This window comes from Pelodiscus sinensis, chromosome 16 (genome assembly GCF_052426305.1).
Source record: "Pelodiscus sinensis isolate ZL-2025 chromosome 16, ASM5242630v1, whole genome shotgun sequence".
Classification (NCBI taxonomy): Eukaryota; Metazoa; Chordata; order Testudines; family Trionychidae; genus Pelodiscus; species Pelodiscus sinensis.
In genome coordinates, this window is record NC_143067.1 from 1,555,892 (window position 1) to 1,582,302 (window position 26,411).

The 26,411-nt window shown below is 73.0% G+C and overlaps 1 protein-coding gene across 2 annotated transcripts in view; it reads right to left on the reverse strand.

The window, feature by feature from the left end:
* Window positions 1-24,579, reverse strand: part of CDHR2 (cadherin related family member 2) — a 28,124-nt gene extending 3,545 nt beyond the window's left edge. Inside the window, exons 1-27 of one of the 2 annotated variants that reach the window (XM_075900708.2) lie at window positions 24,457-24,579; window positions 23,468-23,537; window positions 23,170-23,235; window positions 22,311-22,450; window positions 21,221-21,274; window positions 20,364-20,453; window positions 19,535-19,624; window positions 18,598-18,723; window positions 18,375-18,518; window positions 17,934-18,009; window positions 17,260-17,366; window positions 16,334-16,561; window positions 15,984-16,139; window positions 14,510-14,674; window positions 14,348-14,409; window positions 13,983-14,223; window positions 13,460-13,699; window positions 12,323-12,392; window positions 11,029-11,640; window positions 7,508-7,579; window positions 7,041-7,090; window positions 6,115-6,266; window positions 5,180-5,282; window positions 4,995-5,083; window positions 3,576-3,650; window positions 3,281-3,358; window positions 866-926 (exon numbers count right to left, since the gene is read on the reverse strand). In XM_075900708.2, the coding sequence (XP_075756823.2) occupies window positions 866-926; window positions 3,281-3,358; window positions 3,576-3,650; window positions 4,995-5,083; window positions 5,180-5,282; window positions 6,115-6,266; window positions 7,041-7,090; window positions 7,508-7,579; window positions 11,029-11,640; window positions 12,323-12,392; window positions 13,460-13,699; window positions 13,983-14,223; window positions 14,348-14,409; window positions 14,510-14,674; window positions 15,984-16,139; window positions 16,334-16,561; window positions 17,260-17,366; window positions 17,934-18,009; window positions 18,375-18,518; window positions 18,598-18,723; window positions 19,535-19,624; window positions 20,364-20,453; window positions 21,221-21,274; window positions 22,311-22,450; window positions 23,170-23,235; window positions 23,468-23,537; window positions 24,457-24,564 (3,525 nt within the window). In that variant the 5' untranslated portion in view covers window positions 24,565-24,579. Of the gene's footprint in view, window positions 1-865; window positions 927-3,280; window positions 3,359-3,566; window positions 3,651-4,994; window positions 5,084-5,179; window positions 5,283-6,114; window positions 6,267-7,040; window positions 7,091-7,507; window positions 7,580-11,028; window positions 11,641-12,322; window positions 12,393-13,459; window positions 13,700-13,982; window positions 14,224-14,347; window positions 14,410-14,509; window positions 14,675-15,983; window positions 16,140-16,333; window positions 16,562-17,259; window positions 17,367-17,933; window positions 18,010-18,374; window positions 18,519-18,597; window positions 18,724-19,534; window positions 19,625-20,363; window positions 20,454-21,220; window positions 21,275-22,310; window positions 22,451-23,169; window positions 23,236-23,467; window positions 23,538-24,456 lie in introns of both variants that reach the window. The other variant, XM_075900707.2, reaches the window with a different exon arrangement.
* Between the last annotated feature and the right edge of the window lie 1,832 nt (window positions 24,580-26,411).

Genomic DNA, 26,411 nt, shown 5'->3' on the forward strand with positions numbered 1-26,411 from the left:
CCCGCCCCGCTCCGCCCTGCCCCCATCCTGCCCCGCCCCGCCCTGCCCTGCCCCCATCCTGCCCTGCCCCGTCCCGCCCCCCCGCCCTGCCCCCATCCTGCCCTGCCCCGCCCCGCTCCGCCCTGCCCCCATCCTGCCCCGCCCCGTCCCGCTCCGCCCTGCCCCCATCCTGCCCTGCCCCGCCCGCTCCGCCCTGCCCCCATCCTGCCCCGCCCTACCCTGCCCCCATCCTGCCCTGCCCCGTCCTGCTCCGCCCTGCCCCCATCCTGCCCTGCCCCCATCCTGCCCCGCCCCGTCCCGCCCTGCCCCGTCCCGCCCTGCCCCGCCCTGCCCTGCCCCGTCCCGCTCCGCCCTGCCCCCATCCTGCCCCGCCCCCCATCCTGCCCTGCCCCGTCCCGCTCCGCCCTGCCCCCATCCTGCCCTGCCCCCATCCTGCCCTGCCCCGTCCCGCCCCGCCCTGCCCCCATCCTGCCCTGCCTCGCCCTGCCCTACCCTGCCCCCCATCCTGCCCTGCCCCGTCCCGCCCCGCTCCGCCCTGCCCCCATCCTGCCCTGCCTCGCCCCCCATCCTGCCCCGCTCCGCCCTGCCCCCATCCTGCCCTGCCCTACCTAGCCCTATCCTCCCAACCTGCCCTGCCCCCATCCTACCCCGCCCAGCTCAACCCACCCTGCCCTACCCTCCCAACCTGCCCCACCCCACCCTGCCCCCCATCCTACTCTGCACCACCCAGCCCTACCTGCCCTACCCTGCCTAGCCTTACCCTCCCATCCTGCCTCAATCTGCCCCACCCTGCCCTGCCCCCATCCTACCCCACCCAGCCCGACCTGCCCCGCCCTGCCCAGCGCGTCGCAGCCAAACAGCTCACGATAATGGTCAGTCCCAGCTGGATCAGCTCCGTCAGGGCCTGCGGGTGGCTCTGGACCATTCTGCCGAGGACACAACACGGATGGGAAGCCCCCTTGTGCTGCCCCAGACGGCCCGTCTCGGCCCTGCCCTGGCGCCCCACAGATAGCACTGGCCAGCACCCGCCCACAGTGCCCCCAGACAGCCCCCCGCCCCTCCGCCCACAGTGCCCCCCACAGCCCCCCGCCCCTCCGCCCACAGTGCCCCCCACAGCCCCCCGCCCCTCCACCCACAGTGCCCCCAGACAGCCCCCCGCCCCTCCGCCCACAGTGCCCCCCACAGCCCCCCACCCCTCCGCCCACAGTGCCCCCCACAGCCCCCGCCCCTCCGCCCACAGTGCCCCCCACAGCCCCCCGCCCCTCCGCCCACAGTGCCCCCCACAGCCCCCCGCCCCTCCGCCCACAGTGCCCCCCACAGCCCCCCGCCCCTCCGCCCACAGTGCCCCCCACAGCCCCCCGCCCCTCCGCCCACAGTGCCCCCCACAGCCCCCCGCCCCTCCGCCCACAGTGCCCCCCACAGCCCCCCGCCCCTCCGCCCACAGTGCCCCCCACAGCCCCCGCCCCTCCGCCCACAGTGCCCCCCACAGCCCCCCGCCCCTCCGCCCACAGTGCCCCCCACAGCCCCCCGCCCCTCCACCCACAGTGCCCCCCACAGCCCCCGCCCCTCCGCCCACAGTGCCCCCCACAGCCCCCCGCCCCTCCGCCCACAGTGCCCCCCACAGCCCCCCGCCCCTCCGCCCACAGCCCCCGCCCTCCGCCCACAGTGCCCCCCACAGATAGCACTGGCCAGCACCCGCCCACAGTGCCCCCAGACAGCCCCCCGCCTCTCCGCCCACAGTGCCCCCCACAGCCCCCCGCCCCTCCGCCCACAGTGCCCCCCACAGCCCCCGCCCTCCGCCCACAGCCCCCCAACCCCCACAGCCCCCCACCCCTCCGCCCACAGTGCCCCCCACAGCCCCCCGCCCCTCCGCCCACAGTGCCCCCCACAGCCCCCCGCCCCTCCGCCCACAGTGCCCCCCACAGCCCCCCACCCCTGCCGCCCCCTGCCCCTCCGCCCACAGTGCCCTCCACAGCCCCCCGCCCCTCCGCCCACAGTGCCCCCCACAGCCCTCTGCCCCTCCGCCCACAGTGCCCCCCACAGCCCCCCGCCCCTCCACCCACAGTGCCCCCCACAGCCCTCTGCCCCTCCGCCCACAGTGCCCCCAGACAGCCCCCTGCCCCCCGCCCACAGTGCCCCCCACAGCCCCCCGCCCCTCCGCCCACAGTGCCCCCCACAGCCCCCCGCCCCTCCGCCCACAGTGCCCCCAGACAGCCCCCTGCCCCCCGCCCACAGTGCCCCCCACAGCCCCCCGCCCCTCCGCCCACAGTGCCCCCCACAGCCCCCCGCCCCTCCGCCCACAGTGCCCCCACAACCCCCCGCCCCTCCGCCCACAGTGCCCCTAGACAGCCCTCTGCCCCCCACAGCCCCCCACCCCTCTGCCCACAGTGCCCCCCACAGCCCCCCAACCCTCCGCCCACAGTGCCCCCCACAGCCCCCTGCCCCTCCGCCCACAGTGCCCCCCACAACCCCCCGCCCCTCCGCCCACAGTGCCCCTAGACAGCCCTCTGCCCCCACAGCCCCCCGCCCCTCTGCCCACAGTGCCCCCCAAAGCCCCCCGTCCCTCTGCCCACAGTGCCCCCCACAGCCCCCCGCCCCTCCGCCCACAGTGCCCCCCACAGCCCCCCGCCCCTCCGCCCACAGTGCCCCCCACAGCCTCCCGCCCCTCCACCCACAGTGCCCCCCACAGCCCTCTGCCCCTCCGCCCACAGTGCCCCCAGACAGCCCCCTGCCCCCCGCCCACAGTGCCCCCAGACAGCCCCCTGCCCCCCGCCCACAGTGCCCCCAGGCAGCCCCCTGCCCCCCCGCCCACAGTGCCCCCCACAGCCCCCCGCCCCTCCGCCCACAGTGCCCCTAGACAGCCCCCTGCCCTCCGCCCACAGTGCCCCCAGACAGCCCCCTGCCCCCCCGCCCACAGTGCCCCCCACAGCCCCCCGCCCCTCCGCCCACAGTGCCCCCCACAGCCCCCCGCCCCTCCGCCCACAGTGCCCCCAGACAGCCCCCTGCCCCCCCGCCCACAGTGCCCCCCACAGCCCCCCGCCCCTCCGCCCACAGTGCCCCCCACAGCCCCCCGCCCCTCCGCCCACAGTGCCCCTAGACAGCCCCCCGCCCTCCGCCCACAGTGCCCCCCACAGCCCCCCGCCCCTCCACCCACAGTGCCCCCAGACAGCCCCCCACCCCTCCGCCCACAGTGCCCCCAGACAGCTGCCCAGATCCGCTGCCCACAGTGCCCCCCACACCGCCCCACCAGTTGCCCTCTGCCCCTGGCTCCCCCACTCACATGCTGAGGTCGCTGAGCTCCAGGGCCGTCCCGTTGCTGTACACGAAGTACGCCTCCATCGCCGACCTCACCTGGGCCCTGCAGGATGCCCGAGGCCGTCACCCCCAGGGACACTTCGGTGCCAGCCCTGCCCCGTGACCCCAGCCCTGGCTTTAGCACCCATGAGTGCCTGGCAACACCCCGTCCCGGCTCCCTGCAGACCCACGGCCCAGGACCAGCAGCTGCCACCTGCCCAGCCACAGCTCCCCACAGCCTGGGCCCCCACCCCCGCCCCACGCCGCAGCACCTGGCCGACCTGGACTGCGAGGCCTCCGTCACGGCCTGGATCGCTGCCACATAGACCGTCGTCCTCGTCGCCATGGTCAAAGCCCTGGAGCAAGAGAAGGGGGCCTGGTACATGGGCTGGGCTCACTGCCTCAGCCCCCACAGATGCAGGTGGGTAGGGCTATGTCATGTGAGGCTGTGTCACGGGGCATAGCCCTGTGCCACGGCGGTGTGTCACGTAGGACTGTGTACCACGTGGGGCTGTGCCACGTAAGGCTGTGCCACGTAGGAATGTGCAATATGGGACTGTGTTCCACGTAGGGCTGTGCCACGTAGGGCTGTGCCATGTAAGGCTGTGTCACGTGGGGCTGTGCCACGTAGGAATGTGCAATGTGGGACTGTGTGCTATGTAGGGCTGTGCCACGTGGGGCTGTGCCGTGTAAGGCTGTGTCACGTGGGGCTGTGCCACATAGGGCTGTGCCATGTGGGGCTGTGCCATGTAAGGCTGTGTCACATAGGGCTGTGCCACGTGGGGCTGTGCCGTGTAAGGCTGTGCCACATAGGGCTATGCCACGTAGGGCTGTGCCATGTAAGGCTGTGTCACATAGGGCTGTGCCACGCGGGGCTGTGCCGTGTAAGGCTGTGTCACATAGGGCTGTGCCACGCGGGGCTGTGCCATGTAAGGCTGTGTCACATAGGGCTGTGCCACGTAGGGCTGTGCCATGTAAGGCTGTGTCACGTGGGTCTGTGCCACGTAGGAATGTGCAATGTGGGACTGTGTGCCACGTAGGGCTGTGTCACGTGGGGCTGTGCCATGTAAGGCTGTGTCACGTGGGGCTGTGCCACGTGGGGCTGTGCCGTGTAAGGCTGTGTCATGTAGGGCTGTGTCACGTGGGGCTATGCCATGTAAGGCTGTGTCACGTGGGGCTGTGCCGTGTAAGGCTGTGTCACATGGGGCTGTGCCACGTGGGGCTGTGCCGTGTAAGGCTGTGTCACATAGGGCTGTGCCACGTGGGGCTGTGCCATGTAAGGCTGTGTCACGTGGGGCTGTGCCACGTGGGGCTGTGCCGTGTAAGGCTGTCTCATGCTCTGGCCAGAGCCAGATGGCGGCAGCAGCTTCTCCCCTCCAAAGTCACATCAGAGCTGGTCCTGAGCGGAGGACCCCGCTCGGCACGTGGTGCTCCCTGGCCCATGCTACAAGGGGGCGGGGAGGTGCCAGGCCAAGGGGAAGGCAGAACTGGGAATAGTGGGCTGGGGGCTTGGTGGGAGATGGGCCCTGAGCCTGCCACATGTCCTGGGCACCCAGGGTCCCAAAGGTGAACCCTGCCACGAGGCCTGCACACGTGGGTGCGAACGGCTGGCCAGGCCCTGGCAAGCCACCCCGGTGACTGTGCAGATTCAGGGTGGGACATCTCTGCCCCCCAGCCGTGCCCCACACCCAGCCCCTCACGCTTTGATCCTGTCCACGTTCGCCTGCACTTCGTTCACGGAGGTGGAGAACACCAGCTGGACCCGGTAGCTCTGGTCCACGGTGAAGATCTGTGGGTGGGGAGGCATGGGTGGGTGAGCCAGGCTGGGCGTGGCCACGGAGCCGGGCACGGCGCTGGCTGGGCATGTGGGCGGCAGCGCACTCACCAGCAGCACGGTCGAGGAGCTGAGCGAGGGGGTCCCGCCGTCCCTGGCCTCCACCGTCACCTGGTACCGGCCCTTCAGCGACCCGTCCAGGCTGCTGGCAACTCTGCCGGGACGGCTGGGTGTAAGCTGTGCCTGCTCCCCCTCCCTGGGCCCCGCACCCCTGTTCCCCCTCCCTGGGCCCCGCACTCCTGCTCCCTCTCCCTGGGCCCCGCACCCCCTGTTCCCTCTCCCTGGGCCCCGCTCCCCCTGTTCCCTCTCCCTGGGCCCCGCACCCCCTGTTCCCCCTCCCTGGGCCCCGCTCCCCCTGTTCCCTCTCCCTGGGCCCCGCACCCCTGTTCCCCCTCCCTGGGCCTCGCACCCCCTGTTCCCTCTCCCTGGGCCCCGCACCCCCTGTTCCCTCTCCCTGGGCCTCGCACCCCCTGTTCCCTCTCCCTGGGCCTCGCACCCCCTGTTCCCCCTCCCTGGGCCCCGCTCCCCCTGCTCTGGCCCAGGCTCCCCCTGCTCCCCCTGCCCTGGGCCCCGCTCCCCCTGCTCCCCCTGCCCTGGGCCCCGCACCCCCTGTTCCCCCTCCCTGGGCCCTGCACCCCCTGTTCTCCCTCCCTGGGCCCCGCTCCCCCTGCTCCCCCTGCTCTGGCCCAGGCACCCCCTGCTCTCCCTGCCCTGGGCCCCGCTACCCCTGTTCCCCCTGCTCTGGCCCAGGCTCCCCCTGCTCCCCCTGCCCTGGGCCCCGCTCCCCCTGCTCTGGCCCAGGCTCCCCCTGTTCCCCCTCCCTGGGCCCCGCACCCCTGTTCCCCCTCCCTGGGCCCCGCACCCCCTGTTCCCCCTCCCTGGGCCCCGCTCCCCCTGCCCTGGGCCCCGCTCCCCCCATGCCCCACTGCCCCCGGCCCTCCCTATGCCACACTCCCCCCGCGCCCCATTGCCCCCGCCCGCATTACTGGACGCTGCCGACGTAGAAGCCCCCCTCGGCCGCCGTGGCCACCGTGAAGACGTTGCTGAGGGTGCGGTTGGGCCCGTTCTCCTGCAGGAACAGCTCCCTGGAGATGCTGAAGGTGACGGCTCCCTGCAGCCCCGAGTCGGCGTCTTTGGCCTGCGGCAGGAGACCTGGGCTGTCACGGCCCAGCACGGCCCCCGGGCTGCACCCCCGCCCCCCAGCGCGGCCCCCCCGGGCTGCACCCCCGCCCCCCAGCGTGGCCCCCCCGGGCTGCACCCCCGCCCCCTCAGCATGGCCCCCCCGGGCTGCACCCCTGCCCCCCAGCGTGGCCCCCCCGGGCTGCACCCCCGCCCCCTCAGCACGGCCCCCCTGCTGCACCCCCGCCCCCTCAGCATGGCCCCCCCGGGCTGCACCCCTGCCCCCCAGCGTGGCCCCCCCGGGCTGCACCCCGGCCCCCCAGTGCGGCCCCCCCGGGCTGCACCCCCGCCCCCCAGCGTGGCCCCCCCGGGCTGCACCCCCGTCCCCCAGCGCGGCCCCCCCCGGGCTGCACCCCCACCCCCCAGCGCGGCCCCCCCGGGCTGCACCCCCACCCCCTCAGCATGGCCCCCCCCGGGCTGCACCCCCGCCCCCCAGCGCGGCCCCCCCGGGCTGCACCCCCACCCCCTCAGCATGGCCCCCCCCGGGCTGCACCCCCGCCCCCCAGCACGGCCCCCCCTGGGCTGCACCCCCACCCCCTCAGCATGGCCCCCCCGGGCTGCACCCCCGCCCCCCAGCGCGGCCCCCCCGGGCTGCACCCCCACCCCCTCAGCATGGCCCCCCCGGGCTGCACCCCCGCCCCCCAGCGTGGCCCCCACCTCCCAGCGCAGCCCCCCCGGCTGACCCGTACCCCAGCGCAGCTCCAGGCCCCGCACAGACACGCGGCCGGCTCACCTTGACCACAGCCACCGGCAGGCCCACGGGAGCCACCTCAGGGACCACCACTGAGAAGGAGAGAGAGGCTCAGTCCCAGCGTGCGGCTCGGCTCACCAGGGCGGGGCCCGGGGCCTGCAGCCGCAGGGGCCCCTCCCGGCTCTGAAGGTGCCGCTGCCCTCGGCAGGGCCCAGGATCTCAGGCCAGGCCTGGCGCCGGGGCTGCCCCGCGGGGGTCCGGGCGCTGCTGGGGAGGGCACAAGCCTGAGAAACGGCGTCTCGGCCCCGGGTCCCTAGCTCCTCCGGGATGGGCAGGGCCCCACGAGCTGCGCCCCAGCCTGCCCCCCAGGCCCCGCGAGCTGCTCCCCGCCCCGCCCCCCAGGCCCTACGAGCTGCGCCCCGCCCCGCCCCCCAGGCCCCACGAGCTGCTCCCCGCCCCGCCCCGGGGCCCAGCTGCCCCCCAGGCCCCGTGCCCGGGCCGGCTCTCACCGAAGGTCTCGTTCGTGGGCTGGAACCTGGGGCTGTTGTCGTTCACGTCGCTGATCAGGATCGTCAGCGTCTCTGGGAAGGGGCCAAAGCCAGAGCCCCCGTCACAGAGCGCGGGTCTCACGGCCCCCCCGCCCCAGCATCAGGCAGGTCTCCAGCCCCCCGCCCCATGGGCCCTTCCTCCTGCTGTGGGCCAGGCTAGCCAGAATCACGCCCCCAGCCGGGGCTCCAGCCCTGCGCCCCCAGCACCCCCGCTGGGAGACTGGGGCCGGAGTATCCAGGGACCCCCCTGCCAGCGCCCCCCCACAGCGCCCCCTGCTGGGAGACTGGGGCCGGAGTATCCAGGAACCCCCCTGCCAGCGCCCCCCCCCACAGCGCCCCCTGCTGGGAGACTGGGGCCGGAGTATCCAGGGACCCCCCTGCCAGCGCCCCCCCACAGCGCCCCCTGCTGGGAGACTGGGGCCGGAGTATCCAGGGACCCCCCAGCCAGCGCCCCACCCCCCCCACAGCGCCCCCTGCTGGGAGACTGGGGCCGGAGTATCCAGGGACCCCCCAGCCAGCGCCCCACCCCCCCACAGCGCCCCCTGCTGGGAGACTGGGGCCGGAGTATCCAGGGACCCCCCTGCCAGCGCCCCCCCACAGCGCCCCCTGCTGGGAGACTGGGGCTGGAGTATCCAGGGACCCCCCTGCCAGCGCCCCCCCACAGCGCCCCCTGCTGGGAGACTGGGGCCGGAGTATCCAGGGACCCCCCAGCCAGCGCCCCACCCCCCCACAGCGCCCCCTGCTGGGAGACTGGGGCCGGAGTATCCAGGGACCCCCCAGCCAGCGCCCCACCCCCCCCCACAGCGCCCCCCGCTGGGAGACTGGGGCTGGAGTATCCAGGGACCCCCCAGCCAGCGCCCCCCCACAGCGCCCCCTGCTGGGAGACTGGGGCTGGAGTATCCAGGAACCCCCCAGCCAGCGCCCCCCCCCACAGCGCCCCCCGCTGGGAGACTCTGGGGCTGGAGTATCCAGGGACCCCCCTGCCAGCGCCCCCCCACAGCGCCCCCTGCTGGGAGACTCTGGGGCTGGAGTATCCAGGGACCCCCCTGCCAGCGCCCCCCCACAGCGCCCCCTGCTGGGAGACTGGGGCCGGAGTATCCAGGGACCCCCCTGCCAGCGCCCCCCCACAGCGCCCCCTGCTGGGAGACTGGGGCTGGAGTATCCAGGGACCCCCCTGCCAGCGCCCCCCCACAGCGCCCCCTGCTGGGAGACTGGGGCCGGAGTATCCAGGGACCCCCCAGCCAGCGCCCCACCCCCCCCACAGCGCCCCCTGCTGGGAGACTGGGGCCGGAGTATCCAGGGACCCCCCAGCCAGCGCCCCACCCCCCCACAGCGCCCCCTGCTGGGAGACTGGGGCCGGAGTATCCAGGGACCCCCCAGCCAGCGCCCCACCCCCCCCCACAGCGCCCCCCGCTGGGAGACTGGGGCTGGAGTATCCAGGGACCCCCCAGCCAGCGCCCCCCCACAGCGCCCCCTGCTGGGAGACTGGGGCTGGAGTATCCAGGAACCCCCCAGCCAGCGCCCCCCCCCACAGCGCCCCCCGCTGGGAGACTCTGGGGCTGGAGTATCCAGGGACCCCCCTGCCAGCGCCCCCCCACAGCGCCCCCTGCTGGGAGACTCTGGGGCTGGAGTATCCAGGGACCCCCCTGCCAGCGCCCCCCCCACAGCGCCCCCTGCTGGGAGACTCTGGGGCTGGAGTATCCAGGAACCCCCCAGCCAGCGCCCCCCCCCCACAGCACCCCCTGCTGGGAGACTGGGGCTGGAGTATCCAGGGACCCCCCTGCCAGCGCCCCCCCCCACAGCGCCCCCCGCTGGGAGACTCTGGGGCCGGAGTATCCAGGAACCCCCCTGCCAGCGCCCCCCCCCACAGCGCCCCCTGCTGGGAGACTGGGGCTGGAGTATCCAGGGACCCCCCTGCCAGAGCCCCCCCCCACAGCGCCCCCTGCTGGGAGACTGGGGCCGGAGTATCCAGGGACCCCGCTGCCAGCGCCCCACCCCCCCCACAGCGCCCCCTGCTGGGAGACTCTGGGGCCGGAGTATCCAGGAACCCCCCTGCCAGCGCCCCCCCACAGCGCCCCCTGCTGGGAGACTCTGGGGCCGGAGTATCCAGGAACCCCCCTGCCAGCGCCCCCCCCACAGCGCCCCCTGCTGGGAGACTGGGGCTGGAGTATCCAGGGACCCCCCCTGCCAGCGCCCCCCCACAGCGCCCCCTGCTGGGAGACTCTGGGGCCGGAGTATCCAGGGACCCCCCTGCCAGCGCCCCCCCCACAGCGCCCCCTGCTGGGAGACTGGGGCCGGAGTATCCAGGGACCCCCCTGCCAGCGCCCCCCCCACAGCGCCCCCTGCTGGGAGACTGGGGCCGGAGTATCCAGGGACCCCCCTGCCAGCGCCCCCCCACAGCGCCCCCTGCTGGGAGACTCTGGGGCCGGAGTATCCAGGAACCCCCCTGCCAGCGCCCCCCCCACAGCGCCCCCTGCTGGGAGACTCTGGGGCCGGAGTATCCAGGGACCCCCCTGCCAGCGCCCCCCCACAGCGCCCCCTGCTGGGAGACTGGGACTGGAGTATCCAGGGACCCCCCTGCCAGCGCCCCCCCCCACAGCGCCCCCTGCTGGGAGACTGGGGCTGGAGTATCCAGGGACCCCCCTGCCAGCGCCCCCCCACAGCGCCCCCTGCTGGGAGACTCTGGGGATGGAGTATCCAGGAACCCCCCAGCCAGCGCCCCCCCACAGCGCCCCCTGCTGGGAGACTCTGGGGATGGAGTATCCAGGAACCCCCCAGCCAGCGCCCCCCCCCACAGCGCCCCCTGCTGGGAGACTCTGGGGCCAGAGTATCCAGGGACCCCCCCAGCCAGCGTCCCACTCCCCACAGCGCCCCCTGCTGGGAGACTCTGGGGCCGGAGTATCCAGGGACCCCCCTGCCAGCGCCCCACCCCCCCACAGCGCCCCCTGCTGGGAGACTCTGGGGATGGAGTATCCAGGAACCCCCCAGCCAGCGCCCCCCCCCACAGCGCCCCCTGCTGGGAGACTCTGGGGCCAGAGTATCCAGGGACCCCCCCAGCCAGCGTCCCACTCCCCACAGCGCCCCCTGCTGGGAGACTCTGGGGCCAGAGTATCCAGGGACCCCCCCAGCCAGTGTCCCACTCCCCACAGCGCCCCCTGCTGGGAGACTCTGGGGCTGGAGTATCCAGGAACCCCCCAGCCAGCGCCCCCCCCCACAGCGTCCCCTGCTGGGAGACTCTGGGGCTGGAATATCCAGGAACCCCCCAGCCAGCGCCCCCCCCACAGCGCCCCCTGCTGGGAGACTCTGGGGCTGGAGTATCCAGGGACCCCCCTGCCAGCGCCCCCCCCCCCACAGCGCCCTCCTGCTGAGAGACTCTGGGGCTGGAGTATCCAGGATCCCCCCAGGCAGCGCCCCACCCCCACAGCGCCCCCTGCTGGGAGTGGCTGGTGCAAGCAGTGTCGCGCGGGGCGGGGCCAGCCCACCATTGCTGCTGTAGGGGTTGCCCTTCTCGGTGCGCGTGTCCTCCACACGCAGGGTGAGGGTCACCCGGTCGCACGCCTCATAGTCAATCTGCGAGCTGTTCACAAACACGGAGCCGTTGGGTGCCAGGTAGAACCAGCCCTGGCACACGTGGCCCGCGGGAGCCGCACCCTTCTGACAGGCCGTGGCCAGCTCCTGGAAGCGCAGTGAGTGGTTGGTGTCGGGGTCGGAGGCCTGCAGGGTGGTGAGCAGCCCGGGCGGGGCACCCTCGGCCACGCTCACGGCCTTCAGCGAGGCCTGCACCAGGCTGGGCGGCTCGTCGTTCACGTCCAGCACCTGCACCTGCACCGCGGCGGTCACCACGTTGAGCACATCGCCGGTGCCCGTGTTCTCCGCCTGCACCGTCAGGGTGAAGTTCGCCGGGTGCAGCCGGTCGTAGTCCAGCGCCACGTCCGGGTCCAGGGACAGGTTGCCCTGGTAGTGCCCTGGGCGCAGGCGGATGGAGCGCAGGAGGAAGCTGCTGGACCCGCCGCCGCTGACCAACTGGAAGGAGATGCGGTGATGGGCCTCGGTTTGGTCCGCGTCCATCGCCTCCACGCTGCCCACGAAGGCGCCTGGGGGTGGGGGAACCGTCAGCACCATCCCTGCCCTGCTGCCGGACTGTCCCCACTGCCCCTGCCCTGGACTGTCCCACTGCCCCTGCCCCACCCCCAGACTGTCCCCACTGCCCCTGCCCTGCCCCAGACTGTCCCCCACTGCCCCTGCCGTGCCCCCGGACTGTCCCTACTGCCCCTGCCCCACCCCCAGACTGTCCCCACTGCCCCTGCCCTGCCCCAGACTGTCCCCCACTGCCCCTGCCGTGCCCCCGGACTGTCCCCACTGCCCCTGCCCTACCCCTGGACTGTCCCCCACTGCCCCTGCCGTGCCCCCGGACTGTCCCCCACTGTCCCTGCCCCACCCCCAGACTGTCCCCACTGCCCCTGCCCCACCCCCAGACTGTCCCCACTGCCCCTGCCGCACCCCTGGACTGTCCCCACTGCCCCTGCCCTGCCCCCGGACTGTCCCCACTGCCCCTGCCCTGCCCCCGGACTGTCCCCACTGCCCCTGCCCTGCCCCCAGACTGTCCCCACTGCCCCTGCCCCACCCCTGGACTGTCCCCACTGCCCCTGTCCCCGCTCTGCTGCTGGACTGACAGTGCCCCACACCTCCCCACTGTCAGCCCTGCCCCCCAATTGGCCCATTGCTGGGGTTCAGAGTGCCCCACAATGCCCCACCCCGCCGTGCAGCCCCCCGTACCTGCCAGGCCCTCCCGCACGGAGAAGAAAAAGGGCTCGTTGAGGAACACGGGCGGGTTGTCATTAACATCCTAAGGGGAGAAGTACAGGCCCTTAGTGGGCCCCACAGTGCCCAGCTGGACCGGGGCAGACGCGGCAGAGGCAGACTGTGATGGGGTAGACAAAGCCCGACCATCCCGCTGGAGGCCTTTCAGCACCCTGGCCAGTGGCAGGAGCAGTGGAGAGGGCCTCCGAGCAGGGTAGAGCGGCAGCCTTCGCTGCAGCCAATCAGGACGTGGCCGGCTGCTATATAAGGAGCTGCTAGCTAAGGCCTGTCAGTTCCTTCCTGGAGCTCAACTGGGGCTTCTGGGCTGACTGGGGAACACCAGAACCCTGGACAGCTCCAATGGGGAGCTGGGCCCCGTACGTGAGTGGCGCTAGATCCTGCGGCTAAAGGCTAGCCAGCGACCGCTCTGCAGAACCCCGGACGAGGGCAATTCAGCAACAGGGCCCTAGAGAAGGGCTGGATGGAACGGCATCCCGGGGAAGTGGTCCTGCCCTGAGGGCGGGGGGCTGGACTCGACCTCTCGAGGTCCCTTCCAGTCCTGTGATTCTATGAAGTGGCCCATGGACATGACCACAACTATGGACTTTGAAACTTGGCAGGTAACGGCTACGCATAGGGTCCCTGGGCCGGGTCCCCGAGGAGAGAGTGGGCCTGGGTCCCCGCCCTCCCCCCACACCCTGCAAACCACACCTGAGTGGGGGGAGGGGGGTGAAAGAAGAGACCTGAACCCTGGCCACAGACTAGACATTGACTCGCCTGCAGCCAGGTGAGTAACTATTGGGAGACCCCCCCCTTCAGCCGCCAAGGGGTGCGTGTACACAGGACCAAACTCGTTACACGGACGCAGGGGGCAGACGTGGCAGTCACAGATACTTCTGCCCATCAGAGAGATTCGGGAGCCCCCATATCTCACCACAGCATGGCCAGGGCCCCGCCCACCCCAGCCTGGCACCCTCAGCAAGCGCAGGGCCCCGCCCACCCCAGCCTGGCACCCTCAGCAAGCGCAGGGCCCCGCCCACCCCAGCCTGGCACCCTCAGCAAGCGCAGGGCCCCGCCCACCCCAGCCTGCCCCCCCATCCCTTGCCTCTTTACCTCCACAGTGATGGTGACGTTGACGAGGGAGCTGAGCGATGGGACACCCAGGTCGTGCACCCGCACGGTCACCACCACCTTCCCCTGCAGCGCCGGGTCGATGGCCTCGCAGTCCAGCGGCCCCACGCTGCGCAGCAGCCCGGTCTCCGGGTCCAGGCTGAAGTTGGTGCTGTAGGGCCCAGGCTCCAGCTGGAAGCGCAGGCGGCTGTTGTTGGTGCCCGGCTCGTCACTGTCAAAGGCCTGGAAAGGAGGCCGCTGGAGCGTCAGGGCGGGATACAGAGCCCCGAGCTCTCCCCACAGGCCCAGGGGCAGGGAGCCCCTCTCCGCGGTACCAGGCCGGCCGTGCTCCCTGTGCCATGCGGCCTCACCTGCCAGCGCCCTGCCCACTCCGCCCTGGCTCCACTGGGGGCCCTGGCCAGGCTTGGTGTCCAGGGGCTCCCCACAGCCCGGGAGGGCCCCAGCGCCCCCACTGGAGGCTCCCGAGGCAGCGCCAGGCCTGGAAGGTGCCCGGGCCCCGCCCCACCTGGATCTGCACACTGACGCTCTGCCCCTCGCTGACGAAGACGTTGTAGGAGCCGCTGAGCACGGGGGGGTTGTCGTTGGCGTCCAGCAGCGAGATCTCGAGGAGGGTGGAGCCGGTCATGTTGCCCCCGTCCACGGCCTGCAGGGTGGCGTAATAGACCGAGCGGGTCTCGCGGTCCAGCCAGCTGCCGTTGTGCACCAGCACCTCCCCGCTGCTGGCGTTCACCGCGAACACGTCCAGGCTGTGGGACGGACGGACAGACAGCGCCTGCGTCACCAGCACGCCGGGCCCGGCCCATCGCCCATGGCAGTGAGGGCGCAGCCGGCCCGGCCCCTGGGGCGCCCGCGGGCAGGCAGGGGACGTACATGCTCTCGGGCAGCAGCCTGTAGGTGATCCTGCCCCAGTCGGCGCTGTCCGGGTCAGTGGCCTGCAAAAGGCGGAAGAGCCCGTTGGTGCCGCGGCAGTGGGACCCCCAAGGTCCCCTGCCCAGGGCGCCCCAGAGCGCGCTGCCCCGCAGGCTCCCTCACCGTGACGTTGGAGACGACGGTGCCCGGCGGGCTGTTCTCCAGCACCTGCAGCCTGTAGACGTCCTGCCCGAACGTGGGGCTGTGGTCGTTGACGTCTAGCACGTGGATGGTCACCATGGCGCTGGAGCAGCAGTTCCCAGGGTTCCCGGTGTCGTTGGCAACGATCTGCAGGATGGGGAGGGGCCGTGTCACCCCTAAACCCACCAAGCCCCCTCCCGGGGAAGGGAATGTCTGACCCACACCTGCCAAGCCCCCCATCTTCACCCTGCTGGCCCCACTGGGCTATCTGTGGGGCTGCCTGTGACCGTGGCCAAGGCCAGGGGCACGCGGCTGGAGCTGCCCTGACCGCGGGGGCTGCTGCCCAGCTCCCCCCTGCAGCGACGTGGGCCCGGGCCCCTCGACGTGGAGGGCAGGCTGGGCAGCACCTGTCGCACGGCGCCAAGGAGGATCTTTGGGCAGCCCCCGGAGAGCAGGGTGGTCCCCCCCCCCACCAGCCCAGCCCGATGGGATGTGGCTCCCTGCAGCCAGCTGGGAGCTGCCAGGAGGGCGCCACCAAGGATTTGGGGCCGGACGCGCTGCCTGCCTCACGCTGCCAGGTCTCAGCAGAGCACAGCGCTGGCCCCAGGGCGAGGGGGCAGGGCCCCCTGGCCAGCAGCTGGCTGGGCCCAGGGCTCGCCTGGCTCGGGGCCCAGTGGGGCGCTGCTGAGCTGTGCCCGGGACAGCAGAGCAGCGTTGCAACTGCTGCTCTAGGGGTGCACCCAGTCCTGGGCCAGGGCCGGGGGGGCCTGCGTGTGCCCCTGGCGCTGGCTGTGCGGGAAGCGCTGGGGGCTTGCTCTGGCGGCTGTTCACAACCCCGGAGGCTTGGCCAGCCCGTTGTGAATGGACGCACCCGCCGGTCAATGGGCCCAGGCACGCTCCGACCCGCACGGGAGCCTGGCCCGGGGACTCCAGACGCGGCAGAGCAGGGGCTCCCTGCACTGGGTCCCCAAGCCGGCTCTCCCTGCCAGAGGAGCTCTGCTCAGAGCAAGGGCCCAGGGCCCCTCCCGGCTGCGGAGGGAGCCGAGACTTGGCTGGAACCGGCCGCCGGCTCCGCCTCTGCTCCAAGCCGGAGCCCAGGGCTTTGCCGTTGGTGCCTGTTTGATTCCTTCAACGCCATCCCCCTCCCACCGCGGCCCGCACGGCCCCTAGGCTGCAGGCCCAAGGACGGGCCCCCTCCGCTCTGGGGGGCTAAGCGACACATTGCCCGGGACGTGGCTGGGGCGTTGGGATCGGCAGCCCCTTCCCAGGCAAGCGGGACTGCCGGGAGTCGGCTGCTGGAGGCACAGGGGGCTGGCGGGCGGGCGGGGGACCAGCCTTGGGTGGGAAGGAGCCCAGCCCCTGAGCAATTCACTCGGATGACCCCTCCCCCCCCCCAGCAGCACCTCCTGAGACCCCCACGCTCCGTCCTCTCCCCTGCACCCTCTGTGGCTCTCACCTCCACGGTCATCTGATGGAACCGCTCGTAATCCACCATGCTGGGGTCCTTCACCAGGATCTGCACCGCCCCGGTGCCCGTCAGCCGCGAGGGCGAGACTGAGAAGGAGGCAGCAGCCTGGCCCTGCAGCCGCAGCTCGAAGGTGCCGTTGGTGCCCTGTCCAGGAGAGAGCAGAGAGACAGCTGGGGGCCTGCCCCAGGCCGGCCGGACCCTACGGGGGAGCAAGCGGGCCTGGCCCTGGCCCTGACCCTGCTGATGGCCCCGGCCCCGCCCCCGCCCCAGCCCCAGCCCTGCCCCAGCTCTGGTCTCCTAGCCTGGCCCAGAGGCAGGGGTGGCCCAGCACCGCTCACCTTGTCTGGGTCGTGGGCAACGATGCTCAGGTTGCCCACGGGCACGCGGGCGGGGGCGTGCTCCTCGATGGAGCCCTGGAAGTGGGTCTGGGGGGCGGCGAAGTCGCAGGCGGGGAGCTCGCACTGGTAGAACTGGGGGCTGTTGTCATTGACGTCGGTCACCTGGATGGTCACCGTAGCGCTGGCCTGGGCCGCCTGGGCGTAGATGTCCAGCTTCTCCTCCTGCGCCTGGGCGAGGGCAGGCCAGTCAGCTGGGGCAGAAGGGGGAAGGGCACCGGGGCGGGCGGGGGGGTGAGCACGGGGGGAGTTTTGGGGGCTCGGGGGGGGAGTTACATACAGGGGGGCTCAGTGCCCGGCAGTTACTGGCCAGAGGGATCCTTCGCTGTTCAAAGCTCCACAGCCCCTCCTGCTGGGTGCGGCTGGGGGTCGCTCTGGGCGGGAGAACGGGGGCGCTATTCCCGCTGGGGGGGGGAGGGGACCCCCCGAGGGGCTCACGGCGGAGGAAGGCGGCTGGAGGCCCTGAGAGGCGCCGTCCCGGAGGTGGAGGGGCGACCCTCCCAGGTGAGAGGGGCCCCCCAGAGAGGGTCGCTGCACTGGAGTGGCCCCCTGAGGAAGGGCTGTCTCACTGTCGCTGGAGGGGGGGCTCCCCGAGAAGGAGCACTGAGGGGGGGTCCGCCCAGGAGCCGAGGGGCCAAGGGTGGTGCCACCTGGGAGCCGTGACAGGGCACTGGGGGAGGGGATGAGGCACTGGAGGGTAGGGGGTGGGTCCTGGGGGGCCAGAGCACTGGAGGGGGGGGCGGGGTTGGGGGCGGGGTCACTGGAGAGGATGGGCCAGGGGCTGGGGTGGGGAGGGGCGTGGCTTGGAAGCTGGGGGCGGAGGCATGAGGGGGGGGCAGGGCTCCCCCAGCTGCCCCCCCCTCACTCACCAGCACGTGCAGCAACACCTCCTCGCTGGGCAGCTGCTCCCTGTCCAGGGCGCGGTGCAGGGTGATGGTGCCCGTGGTGAGGTTGATGGCGAAGGGCCCGCTGGCATCTGGGGACGGGCGAGGGGCTGAGGCTGGCTGGGGGCAGAGCCCAAGGGCCCTGGGGGCACAACCCCGGGGGACTGTCCCCTGGGGGGATCACGCCTGCCCCGGCCCCCGCCCCACGTGGCCCGCACAGGCGGCTCCTGCCCCCGGGCTGCCCTGGCAGGATGGCACCGCTGCTCCGCGCGTGCCAGGGAGCCATGCCCACGTGGGCTGGGTGCCGCTGGGGGGCAGGCGTGCTGGGCCTCCCGATCTCCTGCCCCTCCCGCCAGGGCCTCCCCGCGCACCTGCCTGGGGCGCTGCTCTGTGGGCTGGGTAACGGCGCCCGGCTGCTCCCCAGGGCCTGCCCCAGGCGTGGGGCCGAAGGGCTGTGGGACCCCCCAGCTACTGCACAGGGCTGGGCCCCTGCTCCGGCCCCCCAACTCTGCCTCCGTGTGACTGAGGCCCATGCCCCCACACATCCACCCAGTGACTGCCCCAGCTGCCCCATGCACCCGAGCCCCCCCCGCTGGCCCCTGCGCCAAGGGGCATGGCCCCAAGGGGGCTGGCGGAGCCCCAGCCCTGCCTGCACTCACCCAGGAGGCTGTAGTTGACGGCGTAGTTCACACCCTTGTCTCTGTCCACGGCCAACACGCTCAGCACCGGGGTGCCCTGGAACCAGGAGTTGGTGAGGGGGGGACCTGGCCTCCCCCCCCCCCCGCGTTGCCCCCACCCGCCTGGGCCCAGCTCACCCCTCCCCACTGCCCGGGCACAGACGGGGGCGCAGGGCTGGCTTGCCCCGGGGGAAGGGGTCTCGGCAGCTCCTTCCCCCGGCTCTTAGGGGGTCCACTGGCTCCTGCCCCCCAGAGCGGGCGCGGGACCCTCCCAGCCTCCCCGGCTCCCGCAGCCAGCCCTGGCCCAGGGCATGCTGGGAGCTGGGGTCTCCATGGGCCATGCCAGCCGAGGGCAGGGTCCCCCCACATCGCGGCCGCGGCATGGCAGCAGCAGGGCGTCTGGCCGGGGGCGGGGCCGCTTACCAGGGGGCAGTTCTCGGGCACGGAGGCCACGTAGGGCTCGCCCAGGAACTGCGGGGCCAGGTCGGGCTCGTCCAGCACGTTGACGGACAGGTAGGCGACCGAGCTCTGGTGGACGAGCGCGCTGTTTAGCAGGCCCCCGCCGTCCTGGGGAGCAGAGATCCCGTGAGACCCGGCCAGCAGCCCCCCGGCCCCCCCGCCCGCCCCCCGTTCCCCCCCCACGCACCGTGGCCTTGATCTGCAGCTGGTAGTAGGTGCTCTGGCTGGTGTAGCTCAGGGAGCCGTTCAGCACCAGCGTCCCGTTGGGCAGCATGGAGAACAGCAGGTGGTTCTTCGCATCGTCGGGGGTCACCTGGGGGGCCAGGAGGGGGCAGCCCGAGCTGGGTGCAGAGCCAGACCTGTCCCCCAGGACCCTCGCCCCCACCCCCGAGAGCCCCAGGGCCACGGGGGAGCAGCCGGCCAGGCCCCCGCAGCCCGTGCTCCTCCTAGGCATGGGCCCCCACAGCCCTGGCCCCCAGCGCCGGCTGGGGCACAGCGACCAGAGCCCCCCCCGCCACCAGCTGGCTCCCCCACTCCCTGCCCTCCCCCCAGCGTCCCCTCCTCACAGCCAGGGCAGGGGGACGCTGGCGGCCAGCGTGGAGCAGTGCTGCTCTCTGGCGGCTGCTGGGGACGTGGCTGTGCCCAGCCGGGGAGTCCCCGAGGGGGGGGCTGCCGGGCGGTGGCTTGAGGCAGATGGATGGACAGGCAGCTGGGGGGGGGGACTTGTCACATCCTGCAGGGCCAGGCTCTCGCTCCCCCGCCCGCCAGGCTCCCAGAGACCCGCCTGTGCTGGCCCGGCCTCGCCACCCGCTGGGGAGCCGTCGTGCCCCTCAGCCGGCGTGGGGCGGCTCTCCCCGCCTCCCCCTCCCCCAAGGCAGCTCCCTCCACCCCACCCCACCCTGACCCCCAAGGCAGCTTCCCCTGCCCCCCCACCTCCACCCCACCCCACCCCACCCCACCCTTCCTCCCAAGGCAGCTCCCCTTGCCCTGCTCTGTCCCACGCTGCCCCCCAAGGCAGCTCACCCCCCCTGCCCTGCTCCACCCCACCCTGCCCCCCGAGGTGGCTGCCCCCCGCCCCACAGAAGTGACCGGCCCCCCCCCCCAAGGCAGCTGCCCGCACTCACCGACGCGACCTCGTAGTGCACTCTGGCGGCGTTGCCCAGGTCGGGGTCCTTGGCCAGCACCGTGTAGATGACGCTGCCTCTGGGCCAGGCCTGGAACACAGGGTGTGGGTCCCGCTGGCTGGGGAGGTGCCAGGGGCAGCCCCCCGAGGGCTGCGGACTGGTGGGAGCTTGGCTTGGGCCGGTGCCTTGTCCCTCCCGCCACCCGCCTGCACGAGGAACCGGGGGGGGCTGCGCGGGGCGGCTGACCAGCTCTGACTCCTCCCTCCCGTCTTCCTGGCTCTCGCCGCCCCTCGTGCTACGCCCTGCGCAGGGCTACTCCGCACGTGGCCTGTGGGCGGCCCGTGGCCCGTGGCCAGCAGCCGCTGTGTTTGTGGGCCTAGCAGGGTTGTAGCCCAGGGCCTGCACGGTCGCTGCTCACGGACAGGGCTCCGTGCTGCATTTTGTTACGGGGGCCTGCGTGCTGTGTGCTCTGGCCTTGATCTGTGTATTCGTGCCTGGCCGTGGGAAAGCAGTGATTTGCATACATTTGCATATACATCTGCATGTACGCAACAGCCCCGCGACCCCTCACAGCCCCCCGAGGCTGCCATGGGGACAGGGCCTGCAGGTCCGTCCCACGTGCACTGCTCCACAGCCCCCCAGGGGCCGTGCCAAGCCACCCGCGGGGACCGGCTCAGCGCCTGCGGAGGACAGCGGCTGCCCGTCCTGTTCCGGCCCGGCGGGGGCATGCTGGCTCCGGGGGCTGAGGAGAAGCAGGGCCGGGCTCGGCTGCACGGCCCGGGGAGGGGCCGGCCGGGGGGAAGCGGGGCGGGCCTGGCGGGGCGCGCACCTCGGAGACGTTGGCGACGTAGGGCTGGCCCTGGAAAATGGGGGCGTTGTCGTTCCGGTCCTCTACAATGATGGGCAGCTTCTTCGACACCTGCCAGAGCAGAGGCGCCGGCTCAGGGACGGGCGGCTCCGGACCCCGCCCAGCCGGCCCCGCAGCCGCGCCAGGACTCACCAGCTCCGCCAGGCCTGGACTTGACCCGGCCAGGCCACCTGCTGCCACTACCACCCCAAAGAGCTGCCAGCCCTGCCCACGGGGCTTCACCTGGCCACTCCCCATGCACCGACATGCACGGCTGCTGCCCCTCCCCGCTGCTCTGCCAGCCTCTGACCCCCCGGCACGGACGCTGCCAGCCCCTACCTACCCCGCACGGCCACTGCCAGCCCCTACCCCCCAGCCCCCCCCCCCGCACGGCCGCTGCCAGCCCCTACCCCCCCCCCGCACGGCCACTGCCAGCCCCTACCCCCCCCCCCCCGCACGGCCACTGCCAGCCCCTACCCCCCCCCCCAGCATGGCCGCTGGCCCCCCCCCAGCCCCTGCCACCCCCCCCCCCGGCACGGCCGCTGCCAGCCCCTACCCCCCCCCCCGGCACGGCCGCTGCCAGCCCCTACCCCCCCCGGCACGGCCGCTGCCAGCCCCTACCCCCCAGCCCCCCGCCCCCCCGCACGGCCGCTGCCAGCCCCTACCCCCCCCCAGCACGGCCGCTGCCAGCCCCTACCCTCCCCAGCACGGCTGCTGCCAGCCCCTACCCCCCCGGCACGGCCGCTGCCAGCCCCTACCCCCCCAGCACGGCTGCTGCCAGCCCCTACCCCCCCGGCACGGCCGCTGCCAGCCCCTACCCCCCCTGCACAGCCGCTCACCGGGGTGTTGATCTGGTCTGTTACTGTGATGGTGACGCTGAGTCTGGTTTTCGCCTGGACAGAAGCACAAGGGGGGTGATTTGCCCAGGGGACACCCCAGCCCCTCCCCCTCCCCCGTGCCCCGAGTCGCCCCAGGAGTCACGGTGACTCCTCCCAAAGCAGATCCTGGTGGGGCCTAGGCGAGCTGCCCCTGACGGGGTGGGGGGGTGTCCTGTAGGGGACAAGGGAACCGCGGGGCCCCTCACTGCCAGCCTGGGACGCCTCCCGAGTCTCCCCTTGCTATTGTGGGGAAAATCCAATAACTCCAGTTGTGTCTAAGGGGGACTGTGCAGGAATCAAAACTCCCTAAAGAAAACGGCTGGAAGGGTTACAAGTTTTCCAGGCCTCTCCCTGTAACAGAGAGAAATGAACTAAACTCTAACCAAGACCCTTCCAACGCCTCCTAGCTCAAGGTCATGGAGCCTCCGAGTCTGGCACAATGTGCCATGTAACCCTCGTCTCTGTCAGTTTGCCTGGGAGACTCCTCACTCACGTTCTCACGGCTTTGTTCTGTGAAACTGACTTCTAGCCCTCCTGGGGGGAACAGAAACCTCTCCCAGTGCTTCTGCCCAGACTTTGAGATGTTAAAGAACAATCCACAACTGGGCTGTCTGAGCATCCTGTGTATAGGATCCCTGCATCTGTCTGTCAGGGCTGCTGCTTCTCTCTTGGTGTGCCAGCCTGCAGGCAGCATAAAGTTTCCCTTCTAGGTTTCTCTCCTGCCTCACTGATTTGACCTCCGGCCTCGGACCCTTCTGGGGGCCCTGTACCCCAGGGGAGCGAGATTTCCCCCCTCACTGGCCGGGCTGGGCATCCACTCCCGCGCTCAGCCCCTGCCCTCCAGCACCCCACGCAGCAGGCAGAGGCTTGGCTGCCCCCTCCCCCGGATCTGCGAGTGCCAGGCCCCTCGGGGGGGTCTCATGGCTGCGGCCTGGCACCGCCAAGGGAGGTGGCAGGGAGCAAACGGGGCGCCCGCCGGGCGGCACAAGTGCCAGAGTGGCTGAGGGCCCCGGTCCCCATCGCTCTGCACCGCGCCCACCAGCCCCCTCACCTCCCGGTCCAGCGAGGCGGCCAGCAGCACCTGGCCCGTGGAGGCGTTGACGGAGAAGTAGGGGGCGTCCTGCCCGGACATGCTGTAGAGCAACCGGGCATCATCGGCGTCCACAGCCCTCAGCCAGAAGGCCGTGCTTCCTGCGGGCGAGGGGAGCCGTGCCGGTGGGGCGGGCCTGGTGGGGAGATGGGCCTCGCCTGCCAGGCCCTCCCGCACGGAGCCGAGAGAGGCCGGCACAAGCCAGCAGCGGGAAGGGAGACCGGTGAAGTGCCCTGGCTTTCTGAAGCCTGTGTGCCTCGGTTTCCCCTGCCCTGTGCGTGGCTGCAGAGGGGTGTCCTGAGGCAGGCTGGGCCGGAGGGGGGGTATGTCCCTGCTCCCTGCGCCGGGACGGGGCCCGGCGAACACTGGTGAGTCTGACCCACCTCAGCGGCGAGTCCCCGCAACGGCCCCAGCCCCTCACGGCCAGCGCCCGGGGAGACGGGTCCCTCGTGGCGGGCGCTGGCGCAGCCCCCAGCTGCAGAGCAAAGGCTGGGGACCAGCGGGGGGGTCAGGGCTGGTTCTGGGGGAGCCCGGCTCTCCCTGGGCTCTGCGCTGGCCAGGCTGGGCTGCACCGAGACGCCCCCGTGCCGGCTCTGTCTCGCTGGGCAGAGCGGCGGGGCGGGGCGGGGGCACCTGGAGGAACCGCAGGCGCCCGCACGCTCTGGGGGCTCCCCGCTGTTGGCCCTGCCTTGCTCCTTGCAGGAGGCGCCGTTTGGGGAGAAGGTGGGGCGGGTGGAAGGGGGCCAGGAGCTCGGCCCCTCCGGGTCCCCCAGCCCTGGCACCTGCGCTGGCTCTGGCCGGCCCCCGGCGCCGCACTCACCCACGGGCAGGTCCTCGGCCACGTACTCGATGGACATGTTGAAGGTCGGGGCCGTGTTCCCGGAAACTGCGACGAGACGTTGGCCCGGCATTAAGCCTGTGCAGAGCCCCGAGCACGGCAGCCTGGGCCCTGCCCTCAGCCCCCAGAGCTGGCAGCTGGGTCTCCTGCCCCGGCCCCTCGCACCCCAGCTCCAGGGGGCAGCACCCACTGCTGCAGGGCCGGACGGGAGAGGGGCTCTGGGGACCCGAGTGCGCCTCCCCACCCCGTCCTTGCCCCGCGGGCCATGCCCCCGCCTTACCCGCCGCCAGGAGCAAGGGCAGCAGCAGCAGCAGGCACCGGGCCATCCTGCCGCAGGGTCCTGCCAGCACCTGGGGGGAACAGAGCTTCAGTGAGGGCACCAGCCCCCCGGGCACGTCCCTCCCCCTGCAGCCGCCTCCACTGGCCCCAGCTGCTGGGGTGTGGCCCCCATGCCCAGCCGGGCCCCTGGTGGCTCACCTGGGCGGTGCTGCTAGCAGGGCAGGGTGTGGCCAGGGGAGGGGCACCTGGAGGGGGCAGGGCAGGGCCCTGGGGGCGCCCCAGGCAGCTGGCTCTCCCACGCCCAGCACACCCGGCAGCTCCAGGGCTGCAGGTGACGCAGCGGCAGGGAGCCCGTTCCCCGGAGGGAGCAGGCCCCACCGGCCTGAAGGGCAGGTGCATGGGGGGGCCAGCCCGGGATGGGCGGGGGAAGCCAGTCTGGGGGGTGGGGGGGCTGGATGGGAGGGGCTGGCCCGGGGGAGCGGGGGGGGCTGGCCTGGTGGAGGGCCAGCCCGGGATGGGCGGGGGAAGCCGGTCTGGGGGGTGGGGGGCTGGCCGGGAGGGGCTGGCCCGGGAGCGGGGGGGGGCTGGCCGGGAGGGGCTGGCCCGGGAGCGGGGGGGGGGCTGGCCCGGGAGGGGGGGAGCTGGCCCTGGGGGAGCGGGGGGGGGCTGGCCGGGAGGGGCTGGCCAGGGAGCGGGGGGGGGGCTGGCCGGGAGGGGCTGGCCAGGGAGCGGGGGGGGGGGCTGGCCGGGAGGGGCTGCCAGGGAGGGCGAGTGACGCTGATGATCCGGACTTTCTCTTCCGGCCCCTGGGCGCTGCATCGCTTGGGCCTCGCTGGTGCCCGGCAGCATCCTGGGACCACCCCGCTCCCGGTGCCCCCCCGCCCCCAGTGCCCCCCTTGCCAGGATGCTGCTCCGTGCCGCGGCTTCCCCCGGCCGGGCCCAGCCACCTGGGCTCCCCCAGGCCAGCGGGGCCCTGCCCGGTGCCCCTACCTGCGTCCTGGGGCCGGCTCCGGGATGCTGCCCCACCGGCAGCTTGGCACCCGGCTCTCTGACCACAACAGACCTTTGGCTCCTGCTATAATGGGGCTGATGAATCATTAACTGCAATTGGCGGGTCAGAAATCATCTCTCCCCTTCCTGCTTCCCCTGCCCCTCCTCCCCACCGCCTGGGGCAGGTGCCAGTCCCGGCCCGCGGCTCCCAGGGGCAGCGGGTGGCTCCGTGGTGCAGAGCTCCCGGGCACGGCGGGGGCGTCAGGAGCCCCCTCTGCTCCCCCCGCTGGGTTGGGCATCCGCTTCCGCTCACCCTCGCTCTGCCCGTCCTGCCGGGCGCCTGCCCCCCGCGTGGACTCCTGGGGCCCCTCCGAGCTGGGCGGCAGGGCCAGGTCTGCCGGGGGGTGGGCAGCCTGGCACCACCATCAAGCCCTGCTCACAAGTGGACGGGGGGACCCTGTGCTCCCCAGGGGCTGCTGGGCCAGGAGGGAGCGTCGCCGTGGGCAGCTGCACTGAGCGGGCCCAGAAGCCAGGCGTCCGGCTGGGAGGGAGGCTGGCGCTGCGGGACGGCCTGGGAGCGCCCGGAGGGTCGATGCCGAGATCTCTGCTCCCCTCCGGCCTCGCCCGCCAGGCATCATGGGACGGCAGCGCCAGACATCTGGGAGCCAGGACGCCGGGGTCCCTGCCTCCCCCTCCGCGTGTGCAGCATGGGATGGAGAATCCGGTCCATTGCGGGCACAGCTACCCCGCGGGGCGGGGCAGGGCAGGGCAGCCGCCCCAGCGTGGGCCCCAGGGACGGAGGCGGGTTTCCCGGAGGCAGCTGATGGGTGGGGGAGGAGTGAGGGGCAGTTCTGGGCCCGGTTCGGTGCCTTACCCCCGGATCCTGTTGTCCGGGAGCCCTGCTGAGCTCGGGGGCCCCTGCCCCCCCTTTGGAGGGGTGAGGAGCCCCCTCCCCAAGCAGAAGAGCCCTTCCTCACCGCGCACTGCTGCGCTGAATGGGGGGATTCCCAGCGACCTACGTGCAGGGCTCCGGGACAAGGGGGGATTGTGCGGCTCCTCTCAAGCAGAAGATGGGCTGGGGGGAAGGCAGGGGGGAGCGAGGGGCCCTGGCCTGGCTGTGGGGCCAGTCCCTTGGTGGGCAAGTGCTGTCTGGGGGCAGGGGCACACAGACAGCCCCGTGCTGCTGCCCAGCCAGGGGGGGGGGCACTCTGGTGTGTGGGAATGCGAGAGTCCGGGAGCCCCCAGATCCACAGGGTCCCTCTGGGGGTGGCAGCGCCTGGCAGCCGGCTTCCCTGGCACGGCAGCAGCCCTGTTCCTGGGCTAGGGAGCTCTGCTCAGGGCCCTGAGTCCCAAGGCTAGCCCATTGGGGGGGGGGAGTAGGGAAGCAAGCCTCCAGCCGGGGGCAAGGCTCTGAGAGGAGGGAGCTGCCCCCTTTATGGCAACAGAGTGTTCACTCTGGACCCTAACGATGACCCATCCTGGCAACGGTTGAGGGTCTCCCTGGGGGTTGCCTCCCCAACAGCCCACTCCCCACACCCAGAGCCTCCAGTGCCCAGACAACTTCCCGAGCACATGAGGGGCTTGCAGACCAGCCCCTCGCAGGGCACAGGCAGTGCAAGAGCCTTCTGAAGGCCAGAGTGTGGGCGACCCCAGAGGTGCTGCAGGTGTGGGTGGGCGAGTCCCGCCCCAGTGTATGCCAGCACCCATGGCCCCTGAGCCAAAGCCGGGGACTGAAACAGGCCGGGTAGCTCCCCAGGCCCCTTCCCCCTCCAAAGGCCAGGCAGCTGGAGCAGGGCCGCGCTGGGAGGGGTTCTCCCGGGCAGGCGCTGACGCTGCCCCACGCCAGGGCTCCCTGCAAGCTGAGCACTTGGGCGGCCGCCCAGGAGCGAGTGCTGCTGCCCAGCTGACTGGCAGAGCGCCCACAGCCGGCAGCAGGCGTTGCTACCGGTGGTGCC